The 20,160-nt window shown below is 39.0% G+C and overlaps 1 protein-coding gene across 4 annotated transcripts in view; it reads right to left on the bottom strand.

Moving 5' to 3' along the window:
• BICRAL (BICRA like chromatin remodeling complex associated protein) overlaps nt 1–20,160 on the bottom strand; it is a 46,300-nt gene that overhangs the window by 14,742 nt on the left and 11,398 nt on the right. For 2 of the 4 annotated variants that reach the window (XM_075089005.1, XM_075089003.1), the window contains exons 2-4: nt 6,815–6,863; nt 4,060–4,108; nt 3,910–3,978 (exon numbers count right to left, since the gene is read on the bottom strand). In XM_075089005.1, coding sequence (XP_074945106.1) covers nt 3,910–3,978; nt 4,060–4,108; nt 6,815–6,858 — 162 coding nt within the window. In that variant the 5' untranslated portion in view covers nt 6,859–6,863. Of the gene's footprint in view, nt 1–3,909; nt 3,979–4,059; nt 4,109–6,814; nt 6,864–7,706; nt 15,249–15,283; nt 19,276–20,160 lie in introns of those variants that run through there. The other 2 variants (XM_075089006.1, XM_075089004.1) reach the window with 2 other exon arrangements.

Raw genomic sequence — 20,160 nt, 5'->3', positions numbered from 1 at the left:
CAGCTCTGCAGCTGCACTATTTCAAGAGGATGTGACATGCTCTTGAAGTACCACTTTCCCTTCCTCAAGCTGAGCACTGTATGGACAAAAGGATGGAAGAAAGGAGGAGTGAAAAGGCCTCCACTGTAACTTGTTTTGGGGCAAAGTTTCAGTAGGAACAGTAGTGGCAGGCAAAAGGCAGGAGAAAGCTGCTCTTTCATTGACTTCCTCTATCAAATGAGACTCATCTCCAAAACCCTACCAATATTTCTACAGTCACAGAGTGCAAACTAGTGACCATTTCATAACGTTAAGGAATTACACTAATTCATTGATTAGAAAAATTTCAGAAACAAAGCAGTAAGAAAAACAATGCTACAGACATTGTATTTTGTGCTAGTAAAAAGATTACAGAGAACATAAACACTGGAACTACAGCAAACATTAAGTGGCACCTTGAATGAAAAAATCCTTCAAATCTACATCCATAAATATTGTCATAAGGAAAATCAGAACGACCTACTTTACTCTGGCCTACTGTCAACAAATTTTCCTAAAACAAAACTATGCCCTAGACAAGTATCAGGTTTCTACAGGTGGAATTATGAATTTTAAATGCACACCTGCAATAGTTTTAAGCTAGCCAGAGTACACCTTTCTAAACTGCAAAATCGTATCTCAACTATTCGAAGACAATATCCAGTTTCTTTCTAGTTCAGGAAAAATGCAAAATGTGGGTGTGAAATTATCAGTCACCTTCACACTCTGAGCCTTCACTCCTTGAAGGTCATAGACACTCATTTTCACCTCATATAAACAGTGTGAAGATGCTGCAAGGCATTAATTATCGCTTGCAATAGCGCCCCCACCCTAACTTCAGCTCCCCAAGCTATTTGTTCAGAATTTTACCCCAATCTGTTTGTGAATCAGCCTGTGTAGTTTATGAAACCTCAGTCATGTTTTAAAATATTAAGAGATTGTTCTTAAAAGTCAGTAAAATATTTTCAAAATACAATTATAAATTTACAATAAACTATTTTACATTTCATGTTACAGAAGGAATTGAAGTAGTATTTAAATGTCTTTATGTCTGCATCTCATGAACACCTAGAATTACAAATCAGGTTCCCAACTGTACCTAGCTACCGTCAGGCAGAGCAAAAAGGAGTCACTAACTAGCGCGTTATTAGGACTCGTAACCATCAGGTTCTCGTGGAGAATTCTCCACTGCATCTCTAACTTGTCTCCAGTGACAATGACAATCTGAAATCTTTCACAACTGTGTAACTTAGAGGGCACCAGTTAATGCTGTTCCAGTTAGTACTAACAATACAACTATTACTACTAATAGCCATAGTAATAGCAATCAAGATTAATAGCTTGAAACTCTCCCACTGGAATGAAGAATCCCAGGTTTCATTCCCTGCTCCCAGGACCATTTACCATCCAAAAACAATTTTATGTGCATAAACTGGAGGCAGGGACCTTACAAGTTAACATCTGAAAAACTGCTGCCCAGATTCAGAACAGACACACAGAACACCATATTAATTTCAACATGAAGTTAGTGCCTCTGCAACTTCATGAATCTGTTTAACAAGAGTCTTATTCTTGCTGGCTCCATGAATATTCTGCTGTCTTAAGCTGTTCTACTATAGTACAACAGGAAGGTGGAAGCAGTCACTGAGTACAACCCAGGTAAAAGGGCAATGGCTAAGGAACCCTCTCACGAGGGTTATAACAGACTTAAAACCGCCCAAGGAAAGCATCGTGGAATCAGCAGAGGTGGTATGCAATCATTCAGCTGGGGGGAGGAAGGGGAGGGTAGAGCAGACACTGCTTTCTCGTCCTTCAGTCAGCAGGAACTTAATATCGTTTGTGTTAGGTGCTGGCTAAGCATGCTTACCTGCTGACGCTCTGAACCCTTGACACTGAGTTTGTAAACTCTGCCACTGAAAGGCATGAGACGGGCATCAAGGCACTCAATCCTGCTTCATGGTAGCAATTATGAATACATACAAAGACAGAACTTTCAGCATCTACAAATATTTTAACGGCAAAAAACTCAGAAGCCTTTAACTTTTCAGGTATCTTTCATTATAAGCAGGGACTGCAAAACCATCTATTTATATTTTTATTTTAGATACCCCTTGCTCCTTCACAATGCACTCTAGGAATCTGTCTTTGCCATCAAGTCATTCTTCACTTAGCTCAGCACAGGGCTTTCACACGAGGGAGGGAAGAGAAGATGGCACTGGTATTCATTATGAAGATACAAAAGGATGAGAACAGGGCATGAGAAAAACAAGTGCTGGAGAACGAAAATACAGTAGGCCATCCCAGGAACACACGCTAGGAATCCCTGCTCCTCTATCACTTCCCTTCTAGACTACCTACCCCTCCCCCCAGTCTCATATACCAGAAAGCTCTTCTGGCTTTCACAAAAATATTTTTGTTTCCCCCAACTGCTACCCCCTATGCAGCAATCCCACCTTGCCCAGAATCTCCCATTCCCTCTCAAAATTACTCCAAAAACTCACTTTTTTGAAAATACAACAGAAATACACCCCTGGCTCCTGCCCACCTACTCATGCTTATCAGAAGAATCTCCACAAAAAACAACTAGGAAGTCCAGGCTATGACAAACGCATGTCATATATCACACTTTTCCCCCCATAACCTCATTTTTCTTAGGATGAGTCCTCAAAACCCACCTCTGCCATACTGCATGCAGGAAGCTGCTGTCTGGTAACAGCTAGCCTGGTACCAAGTTGAAACCACTGCTCCTGATTAGCTGAAAATTGGGCACACCCTATTCTTGTTGGTTCCCCATTCCCCCACCATTATCTCAACCAGCTGATCTGGAGAAAGAACTCTCTCTCAACATATGTTTCTTCTACAATAATAATATTGAAAGGGGGAGGACAGGGCAAGCACTTTACACCACACTACTGTGGCTAAAGAAAAGTCACTAGCTCTCTACACATAAAGTTTTCAGGATTTATTTATGCCAATTATTTAGGTTTCCTACACACCTACCAGCATATCCATCTATCTGTTAGGAACATGGGACAAATGAGTCAAGACAACAGTACAACAAGAATTCTCAAGGAAATAACTAAGCAAATTTACTAAGCAAATAACTGAATTGTGGGATGAAGAATTCAGTTTCTTTAAAAAATACACCAATGAAATCAAAGAAATGTGGGTCAGAAGGAAGGGATCTCTGGAAGTCGTCTAGTCCAACCTTCTACTCAAAGCAGGGCTATTGCCAGCACTAGAGCAGATCAGCCTTGGCTTTATCTCCAAGGATGGGGATTCCACAACCTCGCTGGGTACAACTTGGTCCAGTGCTGCAATACACTCCTGGCGAAGAAAGAGTACTCACGACTGCTTGCAACACCTAATGAATTTAGAACGCCTTCTCTAACACTGAAGTCACAGGAAGGAAACATCCCAAGCTAGCTATTCAGCCTGAAGAACAGAAAACCTTTATTCATTCTTTTAAAAAAGCCTGTTAGCTCAGCTTCTACTTAGCATTAAGGGAAAAAAACTTCTTAATACACAAGAAATGCAGACCTTGAAAGTTAGTCATTCATACATTCGAGCACTACTACATCAACAATCACATCTAAAGTTACAGGTCCTGGAGTTACACAGGAGAGTATTTTCACTCCTCAGAAAGTTGGTTTACATGTTTACGAAACACAGCTCAACAGTGCAGTATCTTTTGCTGAATTCCCCACTGAAAACCCAATGAAATACTTAAAATACTAACAGCATAAAGTGGCTCTATGTTAACATTCAAAATTTTCATACGAAAAACATCAAAACCCACATCTACTTCATTCAGTTTTATAAAAACCAAGTAAAGCCACAACAGAAGCATGCAACCTCAATACAAATATAATTTATCTCCTGACCACTTACATTGGAGTTGGCGAAAATTGAATTTGAGTTGGCTACAGAATATTCTGCATTAGTCAAGTCTTCATTGCTCTGGTAAAAGACAAAAATCATGTTTAGAAATAAGACACTTAATGAAGCTTATGTATGTCAATACATAGGAATGCTACTTACAGATTTACTACTAGGTCCATGTAGAAAATAATTCAGCGCCTGTGGGTCCCTTAAGGGGGGGGAAAAAGAAAAGTTACCACTTTTAGGAAGCTCTTTCTGCTAATGTAGCTAATTTAACTAAGCCAGATTACTATAAACCTGATTTATATGAATACAGTTAAAACACACTTTCCCTGACTGTAATACAAAACTGAAAGCTTATACCATCTGAGGATCTGTGTTTCTGTATCAGCACAATTTTCAGATGTTGATCGTATTTGCTGTCATTGTAACCAAGGCAATTCAAGCGATAAACCATGTTAATCACAAAATTTAATTGCATTCTACTTTACTTCCCTCTACGAGGGTTTACTCATTATCTTAACACACACAGTATAGCAGCACATAGTACAAAACCTAAGGAAAATACTACCTCCGAATAACATGAGAACTACAACAGGTACCATCTTTTCCACATAAGTGAACTATAATGCCTGTTAGCTGGTGTTGAAGTCAATAGGGTATTTACAAACCTGAATCTTTAACATGTTTTCTACCACCCTTAATGTAAGTTAACAAAAACTTATGCTTGCCAGAGTAGTAGTCCTTCACTTGGAAAAAAAAGCAGCACCTTTTCCAAGTGAAATAACCATAAAATAACTAAATATTATTAAATACAATTTCACTGTATTCTATTAACTTAGTAGTATCCCTGAATAAAACCCCAATTAAAAATGTGGCCTAATAGAACAAGTGATAGAAAGTCAAACAAATCAAAAATACATTAATGTAACTGCACATACAAACCACATAAAGAACATTTAAAAGGTTGTGTTACATGAGATTGTTTTAATACAACAATTACACAGCATTTCCCAACATGTCCATTAGCATGAAGAGTAAAATGACATGGAGTTTTTTGATTTATGACATCTTTATTGATTAACAGATAATAATAAAACATGTTGGAGAAGCAGGAGATTCTCATGTAAAAAACGATTAATTCAAAACATCTCTCCTTCTGTCTCGATCATCCTACAAAATAAAGAGGGAACAAGTTAAAGATCTATCAGGTTTACTACTAGTCTTTTAAAAGCACAAATATACCGCTATTCCTCTTTTTTTCATTTAAAAAACAAACTGCATTTATGGTTTTACAAAAGACGTGTTAGGAGTTAAGGAGAAGAGAACTCATGATCTCATACAGGGCTCTATCATGCTTATGAGTGTTATCGATAAGTAACCAGGCTGTTTAATACTAATTACGCTCACTGGCATGAATGAAAACTGCAGTTTTCATTAAAACTGCAATTAAAAATGAAGACCACTTCATCACCTTAAATATTGTCTTTAGTAAGGAAGGAATTTTAGAAGGTACTTACCAAAATCAAAGAGCAGATGAAAAAAAAATGCCGTTTTTCATTCTTCTAGATGCTTAAGACAGTAATTGCTGCCAGCAGCGAGAACAACTCTGTAATTTTTCACACAAATACTCATCTGTATAGAGAGCACTTCATTTTCTGGACCACCTGTGAACTTGTGCCAGGATCCTCAGGATTCATGCTCATGACAGAGCACTCAATTCTCCCATGCAGTCAATTATCATCTTTACGTTTCAAACAGGATGTGTTTTCATACGGCTACAACCAGTAATCTTGCACAGTACACTTCACAGAACAAACTGAGCCATTACTGGCAATGCTTTTGCTACAGCATCCACAGAGTAACCCTGAAATTACAGCAGCCACTGCACTGATATTTTGGTTTTTCTGAAGTTAAAGCTCTCACTGGTTTTGCTGGAAGCTTTGGGTGCATAAGAAAGGTAAAAGGCCTATTTATTTACTGCATTTAAGACAGTAAAAAATTCTTCTACGAAGCAGAGACTAACCTTTAGTAGCTGCTATGCTAATTTCTGGTAGAGTTTGAACAAAGTATCATTTATTAAATGTTTGATTTTGTTCTTGTGTTTCAAATGCATTATAGTATATTATCTATTCTTGAATACTTACGTGAATATTAGCCAAAGGAAGGTAACTTGTCACATACATAATCCACAAAAACCTTGCTCATGCTTCAGCTACCCTAATTATTTTTTGAGATTCCCATATGGCATTATAATCCTCAAAAAAATTCTGTTATGGAAATAGTGGGGGAAAAAAAAAAAACAACAAAAAACCCCACTATTTTAAATCCCCGATTTTATTAAAATCAAGTGTCTGAGCAAAACACTGATAAATTCTTGTTTGTTGTGAATACTTAACAGTTCTGCACAGCAATTAAATTTTTCTAATATTTTTTTGCCAATGTATGTTATTAGAATAAATTATTTGTAATTAAGAAAATAATTTTACTTTTCCCTTTAGAATACAAGCATAGTCTTAACAAAGTGTCTAGCTCCACTACTCAAAAAATTGAATTTTTTTTTAATCCAATAAAAGAGTGCTTTGCAATGGAGTCTGTAATGACATCCCTAGTAGTGTGCTTCAACACTGACCTGCTATTACCACTAGCTGAGAAGAGAATCCAAACCCCATGCACTCACTCCTTAGCCTCTCTTGAGGAGAATGCCAGCAAGTGGACTGTCAGCTACCATACACTGCTACTGAAAGCTGTGAAACACACATCTCCACATGGAGGAAGCAAAGCATAGCTACCCATTTCAACTGCAAGTCATCTAGTCTTGAGACAATGCTGAGATAGAAATACCTGCTAGAAGACGATTTTGCAAAATTCTTTTCCCTGACTTTTCTGAAAGAATTGCTTAAGGAAAACTTACCCAATAAGATCAAGGAGACAGGATTCATCATCGTCATCATCCATGACAACTAGAAAAAAAAGGGAGAGGATGGGTATTTGATACATACCCAACAAAAGACTTCTTTCAACATAAAACCAATTTAGAATATACCAATATGTTTATTAAACAATTTATTAAGTTATCAGATGCCTACTATTGGCAAAGTTCTTAAATAAACCTCCACCTTCTACAGAGGTCCATTGATTTATCTCAAAATCAAACTCAGTTACATGCAATGATATACATTATAACCGAATATAATTTATAACCGAATTGATTAAATGGAGCTTCTGAGACTTTAAAAAAAAAAAAAAAAAGCAGTAAAAAAAAAAAATCAACACTGAATGCAATGTCAAGACTCCAATTAAAATGCTTCTATAGGAATTTATTCCCAACTAATGCCAGTGAGGGAATTGAACGCTACTGAACACTACAGAACCTACAAAGACTGTTACAAATTAGTGGCTGTAATACTGCCCAGCCAAAAAGGTGAACAAATATAGGTCAGTATCATGATGGTGGTGTTATAAGCTAGAACCAGAACTATAACCAAGACATTACAAAGTATTAAAAAGAATACTATTTTCTAGTAGACCTTTCTTAGCTATTGCTAGTGATAATATGGCCAATTCCAGTTTCTCCTCAACAATATTCAGAAGTGTACTTAAACAACCTTGTGAATTATAGCACAGAGTTCTGATAGTCCTTTTAACAACAGGTGGGGAAATCATTTGCATTAGCCAAACTGAATGTAAGCATCCATTCGTTGGGTAGAGGGCATTTTTAGCCTCACAATATCATGACCACCAACTCTTATGCACTGCCTACACAGCCAGGTGCTGCCTGTACCATGATGTTTCATCACTCCTACCTCCAACTGCTGTTCCTTTGAGCTTCTGTTTGCATACCTTGGTTCGCCTGTTCACCCTAACTCTCAGAATATCATCCGAGACTACCTTCTCCCTTTTCCCTGTCAGTAACTCTTATGACCACTTTATCCTCCCTTGTTCTCTCTGTAAAGATCTCATCTTATCCACCAGTTCAATTATCAACCGAGTATTAGCATATCCTAAACTACTTGGTAACCCTGGCTTCCATTTAGTTATCCAATCTCATCTCCACAGTACCTTCTAATCCACATCAAACTGATCACTGTGCATTCCATGCTTGGTTTTTTTCCTCAACTTCACTTGAAAAGTCTACTATCATACTTATAAAATTTTTTAATATAGTTTTGGCTTTAATTCATTTTGCTCTCTCTCTTACTTCTTGCAAAATAGAAACTCTTCCCCAACCAGATCCAAATTAATCATTCTTCAGGCTCTCCCTTGTACACACCTCCATGAATAAGACAATGAAGGGACTGGAGCATCTGTTATACAAGAGGCTGAGAGCACAAGGACTGTTTCACCTGGGGAACAGAGGGCTTATGGGGGAATCTTACAATCTTATAAGGCTATAAAGACCTGGTGGGAGAGTGTGAAGAAGACAGAGCCAAAATCTTCTCAGTGGTATCCAGTGAACGAACAAGAGGCAACGGGCACAAACTCAAACAAACAAAAAAATCCACCCAAACACCAAAACTATTTCAACATTTTAAAAAAAAAAACCTTTTTTTTAAACCCTGAGGGTAGTCAAATACCAGCACAGGTTTTCCAGCAAGGTTATGGAGTCTCCATCCTTGGAGATATTCAGAACCCAGCTGGACAACAAGCCTGAGCAGCCTGCTCTGGCTGAGCCGGCTATGAGCAGAACAGTGGATGAGGTGATCTCCAGCCACCCCCTCCCACCTCAGCTGTCCTGTGATTCTGTAACCTCTTTCCTGAAATTCTTCTATATTCCACTGATTCTGAACCTGGTTTATACTTTAGACTAGCAGAGGGTATCCTGACCTCTATAATGCATTGCCTCATTGAAATTTTTTCTTCAATCTCCTGTGCTTTTGCTTACAGCAAGGGTGAAGCAGAAGTAGAGCATACATCACTATAAGGATCCCCCAGCATCACCTCTCTGGGGGAACAGGAAAACAAAGCACAGCTACAGAGAACTACTTTGAATGCTGACAAAATCAGCACTCGTGAGGTGATTATGCATCCTAGGAAAAATAGTTTCTCCCATGATTCAGTATTGCATCTGCTCATCACTGTTGCATACAGCCACCTGCACAAGCACTGATCCTGCAATTTAATGCTAAACAAGTAACATGCCATTTTATGATGTCACAAAATGTAAATGTAAACATGCGTAAGTAAGAACAAATTCATAAGCAATTAGCATTAAGTGATTAGCATTCTGTTGTAACTGCACGACTAGTACTGCTTACAGAAAGCTGTTGCTTCCTTGAACAGCTGAACAGAATATCTGTCTCTCATGAGGAAGGTTTCAAAGACTGCTGGCTAACCCAAAGTAAAAATCAGCTCTGTCAGAAGTCAACGGAATCTTTGTTTTCACACTGCATGTCTGCTTTTGAAAATCTTATCCCATCCCATACGGCAATACTGACATTGTTTAAATAAAAAGTCTTTGCTTTACCAAATAAACTATTCGCTGTGACTATACTACAAAAAGGGTTCAACATTATGGAAAGTGACCACATAGAACTTTGTTCAGTCAGTACTCCTGTGGGTATTAAACCTACTAATTAGACAAAATGAGTAAGTTCACTGAACTCTTGAAAACCTGCATGTAACTATCAGAAGGAAAATAAATTGCACTAAAACAGTGATGAGAGAAAATGTTAATGGTAATACATATTCTTCACTATTCAGCCCTTTAGCCAAACATGCAGTTGGAATTATTAGAAAAAAATAATTTGTTTTGTTGTTTGCCCTCATTTCACAAATATGATACAAGAAAAATCTACCCAACATACTGTAAACTCCTACCAGTTTACAACAGACAATAAAACCCACAGAAAACAGCTACATTTTTTATAAACACCAAGAATCACGGCCAGCCCCTCCAGAAGTACATCTTCCTAACAAGCCTGAACAGCATTCTTGTCATCACTAGCATTCTTTACACACATGAAAAAGAAATATTATCTCACTTTTTTTTTTTTTAATTCTGGTTTACCTAAGAGCTAATTTGTATAAAACTATTACCAAGTTTTTATACAGCTGATGAATATAGCACCATAGAGCCACAAACACACCGATCATACACAGCTCTTGCTACATTCATAAATTGTTCTGACCAGCACTAGCAGCCTAAGGGACTACATGCGCCAGCACCTTGGAAAGTGCAAAAAAAGCACAGTCAGATGGCTACTATCTCAATACCCCCACACATGACAGCTACGTAACACAACACTAACATGATGCTGCATGGCAGTGCCTGTGTGACATATCACAGGACCAACACGCCATTTAAACAGCACACATAGGGGTACGTGGTCTGTGAAAGAACAATCAAGATCACAAACAAGCAACAATCCTACCTATTTAGACTAAATTCTGTTCCTACTGCACCACACGTACCCAAGATCTACAGAACCACATGACTGCAGGTTTAAATCTTTTTAACTGATGCAGATTTTCAATAAGGATTAGCATCCTGCTAACTTCAGGACAGCAACAGAGGAGGTGCACAATCAGACCGAGTCCTCGCCCACCCAAAAGCAACTACACGTTCGGTCCATTTAGAAAAGAGGGCAACTTTAGCAACACATGACCTTGACACAGATGATCATTTTAGAGTGTGTTAATAAATGCAAGCCTATCCTGTAAAATTTTAGTAACACATTTTCTCCAGCATAAATGGTAGAAAAGCTTGCTGCTTTTCCTATCTTTATATACACAAGTTATACAAATTCTGCCCTCCTCAGCGTCTGTTAACAGTGGGCCAAATCAATGACTGACGTATGAAATTGGTATAAACCACACTAAGCCAAGACAGTTTGAAAATAAAACTTGACACAATAGTGGAATTAGAGGATTCGAGTTATGTAGCCTAGACCAGCGGTCTCCCATGTGGCGCATGTGCATCCCAGTGGGTGCGCAAGACAATCCACTGGGGTGCAGGAAGAAAATATTAGAACTCCAGTAGTACTTGCATATAATTTGTAAATAATTATACATATAAAGGGGGTGCATGCTCAAAAAACTTTTACCAATAGGGGTGTGCAATGAAGAACATCTGGAGACTGCAGGCCTAGACTCTTGAAGATTGACTCGCTTCTATATTTGGATCAGTTGACAAGGGCTTCAGCCCTGGGCTAAGTGGGTGGGTCAGGCTCCAGGGGAGGCTTGCCTGGGCTATCAGGGCCCATCAGTGCACCCAGGGCCTGACAAGAGCTCATGCTAGAGACAGCTGGGGGAAAATACACATTGGGAAGATTCACACAACCTGTTGGAGAGTTGTTACAATGTAGCCTAACAAATATCTAATTATCATCAATACTGTTCTATAGTGTCTTTTTTTTTTTTAAATAAAAACACCCCCAAAAAATATCAGTTTATCTTCAGCAGGCCAAACTCAGCCCTGCTGGTGCATCCAACTAATTTACGAAGGTCAATCCTTACTGATTAGTCACAATCCAGCACAAGATACTTCCTGTAACTTATTATCCCAGCTATGCAGACCAACCCTCTGGGGGACTGCTGTAACTCAGCCTTAAAGCCCCTGCCTTCCCTTCAGCACTCTCACTACAGAGCACAGACCAACAAAAGAGGAAGAAAGCAGTCCTGCACCCACTCATTCACTTTCACCGAGTCAGCTCAAGGCTTTGAACCTGAACAGAAAATTGATCTGACAAAATACACAGATCCATTTCAACTTGGATTGACTTCTTGATTTGGTTGTGGCTTGTCATGGGGCTATAAGGGTGCTAGTCCCAGCACACAAGAGGGAACAGGAATGAGGGAGCTGGGTAGTTAAGTACAGGGGAAGGCAGCAGTGCTTCAGCCAACTTAAAAGCAACTGTCAGACTGTAGCCACTCACATACAGTTAATACAGCCACAACTCCCACATTAGCTGCAGGGCAGGCAGCAGGTCAATAGAAGCAATTAGTCCCCTCTACTCATCGCTTGTAAGCTCTCATCTGAAATACTGTGTCCAGTTTTGCCACACACACCCCCCTAAAACAAATTTTAAAAACCTTCAAAGAGTCCAGCAGAGTGCCAATAAAACCCTGCAGGCACATAACACTAAGAAAGGCTGAGGGAACTACATTTCTGCATCCTGGACAACAGAAGGCACTACCTCCAGTCTGCCACTAGCTAAAAAGTGGTACTAAAATGAGCAGAGCCAGCCTCTTCTCATCAATGCACAGCAAGACACGAGGCAACAGCCAAAAAATGCAACACAGAAAACCCCAACCAGATATAAGGGAAAAAGAATTTCACAAACAAGAATGCTCAAGAGGTTGGAATCACCCCCTTTGGAAATTTTCAGAACTCAGATGGCCATGACCAAACTGTCCTAACTTTGACGCTAGTTCTACTTACAGCAGGGGGCAGGGCGAGATAACCTCCAGTGGTCCCTACCAGCCTAAATTTTTCATCACCGTGCTACACAATCCACAACATTCAACACACGCAGGGCCTACAACCTGCAGAATCATTAAAACTTAATTTGTCCAGAAACAGTCCAACTTTTCATACATGCTTCATATACTGTACATAATTTTTAAAATGGAAAAATGCAAACCCACTGTAAATACCGGATTTTAAATTCAAATTATATTCGAGCTTGTCACAAAAATGATTTTCTTTTCTCAGAGTCCTTTATGATTTCATATGAGCTTAATACATAAGTTCAGATACAAAGCAGTAAAATATTATTTTCACGTTTTGTAAAAAGCCTAAAATAGCAGCTAGTTTGGAAAAGCAACATTTAGAGCAGTAATTCCCAAAAGTGTGACACAATCAACATCAAAACTTGGTAAGGCACAAGTAAACAAATTTATTTGCAAAACTATTATAAAAAATCAACAGGCTCCTAACTTAACATTCAAGTACATGGGGTTGATCCCTGACCAGCAGCATGCTGGCCCATGACTTCTAAGAGTGAACACTGACCTTTGGAAATCAATGCTTTAAAGCAAGGAAATTAGTGCTGTCGTTACAGCTTTCTAGTGGGAGATAATCAAACTTGCACACAGTAACATACTTAGCACCTGAAGCAACCACTGTTTGAGTTATGAGACAGGCCCACTAATCCTCTCAAGTTCGGTAAGACTTTGTACACATCCAGCCAGCAGTAACTCTGATGAAACCTCCATCATGCTTTATAATGGATCCCAGCCATCAAATCTTCTGTACTGTTCTGTTGCTCTACACCATTCTCCAGAATTTTAATCTACAATCCCAATATTCATAGTAACTTCACTATGGAATACCTGAAGAAATAAATTGCCGCTGTAACAATAATCATCAGAACAACAAAATTAGAAGAAATGGAAGTTACTGTAATAGTCAGTGTAGAGAATGGTACTGTAGTGAACTGAGTGTGCTAGACCACATTTACGACATTTTTATCCCTCATGTCCTTTTTGAATACAGATGTAAGATAACCCTGTTAACCCAATACAAGCATCCATCCCCCATTAAATTACATCAAAAGATCACAGCAGCGTTAAGTGATTCCACAGACTGCAGAGGCAAAATGCCCAGAGTTGAAGTCCTTAGCCTTTCCCTCACACAAATTTCCATCCCGATTCAGTGTGCTTCTGAACTATGGAGAAAAAAGAAGATGCCATTTCACCCCGTATTAGGTAACTCATACCATTTAAGCAGTATGCACTTCAGGTTGCTAAAGTGCTCTAACTACTGCCTTACACAGTCAGTTCTCTCTCAGGTTCCTAAAAGCCAGCCTTGGATTCACTGAAGGAAACCTACCTACACAGGAACAAAACCTCATCTGCATTCTCTGCAACACAGGAGCGTAAGAAAGAAGTAAAACTCAAACCCTCATTACCATGTATTTTATTCTTACATTTCAAGTCCAGGCTAGTTTTGAACAATCTAATATCTTGCAAACTGGGCAATTTCAGATTCTTCTAACTAACCAAGCATGTGTTTCATGATCAACTTAAGAGCTGCTCGCCATATCAAGCCCTTTATTTTCAAGAAAGTGGTATTTGCACAGATGGAATAAAAAAAAATTATCTTTAAGAGGTATTTCCACTTCCCCCCCATTACTGTAAAAAATTACATACAGCAGTATAGCGACACATTATTCAATGGAAAATAGGTAAATACAGAAAAACTTGATTGCAGATTAAAATCTCACTCAATTTTACTCAGGCATGATTATCAAAAAGTTGTCATTTCAGGACAACAGGAGTAAGGAAGCAAAATTAACTTCAAAAACGTACTTTGTAAAACACAAGGATTTAACTACTCACTTGTAAACCATCCTGTGCTTGTGTTCTACAATATGTAATTACTTCTTACCAATATTTTCTCTTCAAAGTAATCAGCAAAACGCAACTACTTTACTGTTGCAAAATCTACCAGGAATTGTTCTTTAAAAAAGAACACAGTAAGAAATTTGGCATTCTAGCCTAGTACTTAAAACTACTAGGTAACCAAGTAACACAGTGCATTATGCAAGTGGGAACTTTCTATATGTATGAAAACGTGTTTTCATTCCAAGATTCTAAATCTGAGTCGTACTTTTAAGATGAACTTACAATCTTTGAAATTAGTGGTGGAACTGAATTTAATCATCAGTATTTCAAAGACATCTGTATGCAACAGAGTACAAGAAGAAATTTGTAATTTTAATTATTCAGAAGAATAATGCAAAACCTCTCTACAAAAAACTACTCAAAAAAAATGGAAACTATTCATGAGTCAGCTAAATAGCAGCAAGAAAAGAAACAGAGTGCTACCTCTCATGAATTATTAGGTGCAACATTATGCATCTTCATGGTTTCTAAGATCTGGCAGAAGATGAACATCTAAGAGTGCAGGCAGCACCTTTACACAGTTGCGAAGTACCAGCTCCACATACAGAAGGGCAAATAAAAACCACACACTGAAGCACAGACAACCTACAACAGGTTGTTTACCAACTCCTAAAATTTATTTCCCTTTAGTATACCATTAAAAAAAAAATTTTCTTCATTTGAGTTTGGCAAATGTGGTAACTCATCAAGCTTCTGAAAACTACAGTGATATTTTAATATATTAAGAAAAAGATGGAAATGTGCAGTCCAACTGTTAACAGTAGGTATGACAGTAAATGTTAATTCAGCTGCAATCAAGCACACCAAGTACATGTGCGAACCCCCAGTGCAGCTGTCTAAAATCTGGTTTCCCTCAGACACACATGTTCAGAGTTGAATTTCTAATTTATTCAATAGAACTTTTTCCAACTGCATCCAGAGCTGCTCTTGGCAACACCAAAACCTTGCCAAGGCTTTCATCTGGAAACAGATTTTTTTAAACCACATATAGAAAATCCACAGTAACTCACAGCCTGGAGGTCAGGATGCTTACCTACTCCATGCGATTCACCAGGTTGAACGCTCGGCTCAGCCCACTTCCCCAGCAGTGACTATACCCATCACTGTGCTACAGCCTGTTTTGGGCTCTTGTCTTCTAAGCTGCTTACACACACACACACACAATACTTCAGGAACCTCAGTATTCATAAAACACCTTGAAAGGTCATGGTTTCATCCCAAAAGAGCAAAAGAAGGAAGCATAATCTCAACAGTTCCTTAGGAAAGAAATGTTCGCCTGCCCAAAGGAAGCCAGATGCTTTTAAGTATTTCCTGAAACTACTGTATGTAATAACACAGGCTATTAGCATACGTTATTTGTGCTACACAATACTTCAACAAATACCAAGTCAGTTCTTCAGATGTTTTTACCGTTTCTACTAGAGAATACCTGTGTATCATACCTCTCATTCTATGCATGTAGTTTTCAGAGATTCTGAAAAAACACTTATGCAGTCCCAGAATGTAACTTCCTTATGAACCAATCGTTTCTCAATTATTTATAAACTAATGCCCGATTAATACCTCTGCATTGCCACTCTAGTCCACACTGGGTTGTTTGTTTTTTTTTAAAAAAAAAAGTTACCTTGCCATAGGCATGGTTCACACAAGCTAATATCAGCTATCAACTGTAATAATTAAAACTGAATGGAGATTTATACTCCTTTCAGTTACGATGTTTGGGAAATCAACTGAAATTTGAACACAAAGGATCGACAGAAGCATAACTAATTCAGCAGTGCAGTCCTTATCAACACCCCCAAAAACAGAGACTGAAAATCCTCCACACTGCCAATCCTGTCCTTGCTGAAGCTTGCGGAGATTTTGCCACCTACTTCAGCGGCGCCAAGGTATTTTGTGCAGTTGACACATCTCAAAAAACTCAAGTTTCAACACCAGATCCTGAAAATCCACGCTCAGATCAAGTTCACAGTAAAACTACTGCAAGTTCCGCCTGAGTCAAGGGGTAAGATCAGCCCTTACAAAAACGATCAGCCTCTTGCACTGGAGTTAAAACTTCCTCCCTGGACTCCCCTCTCTTCACTTCACCACCCTTTCTAAACACCTTCAATGAAAGAAAGGCTGTTCAGTATTAAGTTTTGACAGCAATTTGCCCACTTCCTTTTCCTTTTGGTAAGCACTCCCTTACTCGAAGTTAACACTGGAATTAGCTCTAGAACACTTTAAAACTAATGTAAGAAAATAAAGCAACAAAAAAAGCTGATAGTATATTTGTGCTAGTTAATCACGCTAGTTTTTATTTTGTCTAAATCCTCAGCGATTCTCAAATAAAGCAAAAGTAATAGAGACACAGTAAGTTTTTTTAAACCATGAAAGCAGAGGCAAGTGAACATTTGCAAATAAAAATACACTTATTCATTTAACTTTCTGATGATCCTGGAAAAACATAAGTTCAGGTCAGTGTTTATGCATTCATGTTGGTGCAACAAGGGCTGCTTATTCCAACTTTTACACTAGAACAGGAAACTCAAACTAGTTGCAGGTCACTATAAATGTTACAACAGTTTATTAATTGTGCTGTTTTTTCCTCTACTGTAAGAAAGCAAAACAGGTTCGGTTTTGTAGACAATCCCCGTGTCTATGCTGGACCAGGTATGTCACCATAAAAAAAAAAAACCCTTCAAGCATAGATGCAGCATAATCCAGCAGAACTACTAGAAAAAAAATATGCCAACTCTCTGAACAGAATGAAGTACATTATCAAACAGGCTTTTATGCCTGAACTATATCTATTATATAAACAAGGATGACACACTTTCACGCTCTCACTGCTACATCTATGCTAGAAAGCACCAGCCATTAGACATACCACAAGCCAAACTCAGTATGAAAAAGCATGATCACTGACTATTAGAGCCACATTATAAAATGTGGCTGCAGTTACGCAGATAAAACTTTTCTGGAATCAATGTCAAAGTATACCAGCAAAATTCTGAAAATACAGATGGAGTACAGTGAATGCCCAAGTAGCTAAGTAGCATACCAACGCATCTGTGCCTGCAAAGCTCTTCAGCTCTAGACTACGGACTTAGATTTGTTGCAAAACTTTATGGACACAGACAGGGTCCTTGGAGGAAACTGGAAATGCAGCTTACAGTAGCAGGACTTTGGGTTTTTTTCTCTCAGTATAATTAAATTAAATATATAAACTCTACTGGAAAAGGACACATGGTGGGGCAGGAAAACTTCACATCTCTAAGGTGACGTAAATATTTAGCTACAGTAGAACCAGCTCCACGAAGGGCACAACTACATAGCATTGACCACGCCAAAGGCTACACATATCCTGCAAGTATTACCAACTCAAGAATACAGGTATAAATGTACAAAGCAAGTGCTCAAAGTATGAACAAAATAAGAATACTTAGAATACACGAGTATCATACCAGCAAATAAGCCAAGGAGCACCAATGAAAGCACACTGGGCTAGTGTATCAACATGGTGAGCTTCTGCACACCTCCATCAACGTAAACGAGCTATCCAAAATGCAAGTACTAGTTGCAACAACAAAAAGAAGACATTTTTAAGCTCAGACATGGCCAAAAAAATACATCTAAAAAGAACAGATCTAGTATTTTTAAATACTACCCATCAAAGATCTCAGCTCAAGATGAAATACATTTTGCTTTAATGCAAGCAGGTCAGAATAGAGAATATGCGTAGTCATTTGGCAAGTATTACGCACTGAGAGACTATAAACAGGTCATTTTTATCCCATTTTTGTCATTTCTTCATTATTTTCACAAATTAATGAAAAAATCCACATGCAACCTGCCAGACATTAGTGCATAATAATTTTGTTGTCTAAAAATACACCACAAAAAAAAATTCACTGTCTTGATACCAAGTCTACTGTTAACAAAAATGTAAAATAATCACTTCAAGAGAGTGAATTGTTTTGAAATATGTGAACAAATATTGTACTCCACACTCAACAGATTTTTAAACAAAGGTTTAGCAAATGTAATGTTTAAAAAGCCAAAATGTTAACTAGGTTGTCCCCATGAAAGTCTTTTTTAGTATATGCCAAGCAATAAAAATGTGTATTTCACAAGAAATTTTGTTTTAAACCCTGCAACACCAACAGGAAAATAGTTAAAACAGCCTTAAAATTAATCCCGAATCTGAAAAAATCTCCCACTTCCTTCAGGAACAAAGAAGAGGCATGGGGAAGCCCTCCTCTGATCTGTCAAAAAGTATAAAATGAAGAACTAAACAAGCACTCCACACTCCTTAGTGGGCACAGCATGAGTTGGTCTGGCAGCATACTTGCTATTGCGGAATACAGATGTTGTTGGTATTAAACTCAAGCCTCGTAAGCACCGATCAGATTACACAGAAATGTAAAAAAAATTTTGATCAAAAAATAGACGACCATTTGCAACACTCTACCTAAAAAACAGCATCAAAACAAAACCTAAAAAGTATATTAGAAGCGGAGCTGCCAAATTTGGAAAAAGCACTGCTTCCTGTGAGACATGAAGGAGTGATAAACACTTGAAAAGATGCTAGTCCCCCCTTCAAAAAAAAGAATTACCAAGAAAGTAGCAGCAACGGAACTAGTTATCTGCCCACCCACCAAAAAGTTACTTGCCCTTTTATTTTTGCAAGCACTTTTAAAGATATTGAAGGCTCTTCGATGAAGGTTGTTTTGCTCTACGTGCTGCACAACAGCATTTTTTAAACATGGATTTCTTTTTTTAATTACATGCTGTATTTTTGATATCACTCAACACAAGAGGATCCTCTTTCAGATCTTTTTTCTTTCTACGCTCTGTATCTCATGTCGAGAAACACGTATTTTAGAGATAGGAAAACAAGCTTTGAAGTGATATTCACCGGCTTGAAGCTGGGAGCACCAGCCCCCCCGAACCAAGCCAGTTAAAAACCTCCCAAGAGACGGGGGAAACCTGAGAAGGCAGCGATTCACAGCGACGACTCTGCCGAAAAGGCCTATGCCCGAAACAACCCACCCTTTTTGCTCTCCTGCACACAGTGAAAAAGCCTTCACCTTTCTCCCCAAAGCACACACACCGAAAAAAAAAAAACCAAAACCGAAGAAACAGCGGGGAGGGGGGAAGCAAGCAGCTCTGGGATTTCGGGGAGACGCTCTCTGGGCCCAACACAGTAACGCTTCCGAGACAGGGAAACGGTCCGAGCGGGCCGCGACGGCAACGCCCCGCAAGGCGCGGCGACAGCAGAAAGGACCTTAAAATGGCGCCCGTGGGGGAGGAGAGTCAGCGTGAAACTGCGCAACAAACGCTGGCAGGAAGCCAGGCAGCGCCATCTTCCCCGCTCTCTCCCACTCCCACTCGCACCCGGAGCTGCAGCCCGCAAAGGATCGCCGCGCAGCCCGGGCACGGTCGGGCCGCCTCCGGAGGACCTCTCCCCTGGCCTCCAAATCCTCCGTCGTTCTGTACCGCCTGACCCCGGGGAGGGGGGAGCGGGGAGCAGAGACTCGGGGAAAAGCAAAGGCCTCCCCCCCACCCCTTTCTTCCCCCAGTGATTATTTAGTAACATTTCGAAGTAAATATAGACGTGCCTTCTATGCGTCTAATTTTGCCTGGGTTTTAACACAACTACAACTGCTTTCCACCATAATCTGTAAGTGAATTTTACAGTTAAGAGCAAAAGCATATTATAACTTAAGCACTGAAGTTCCCCCCATAACCCGATAAATGTAAACTGTGAGGACTTCAGAAAATCCCCTCCACAACCAACCACTGTTTTAAGCCACAAGTAAAAACTATTTGTAAAAGATTGGTTTCTTTTACGGAAAAAAATCCCAGCAGCACAAAGGACCAGCTTCACATCCACTCCACAGCAAAGCCAAACGTTTTACTCCAGAA

Source organism: Phalacrocorax aristotelis, chromosome 3 (assembly GCF_949628215.1).
Source record: "Phalacrocorax aristotelis chromosome 3, bGulAri2.1, whole genome shotgun sequence".
Lineage (NCBI taxonomy): Eukaryota > Metazoa > Chordata > Aves > Suliformes > Phalacrocoracidae > Phalacrocorax > Phalacrocorax aristotelis.
This window is presented reverse-complemented; position numbering and strand designations above follow the sequence as displayed.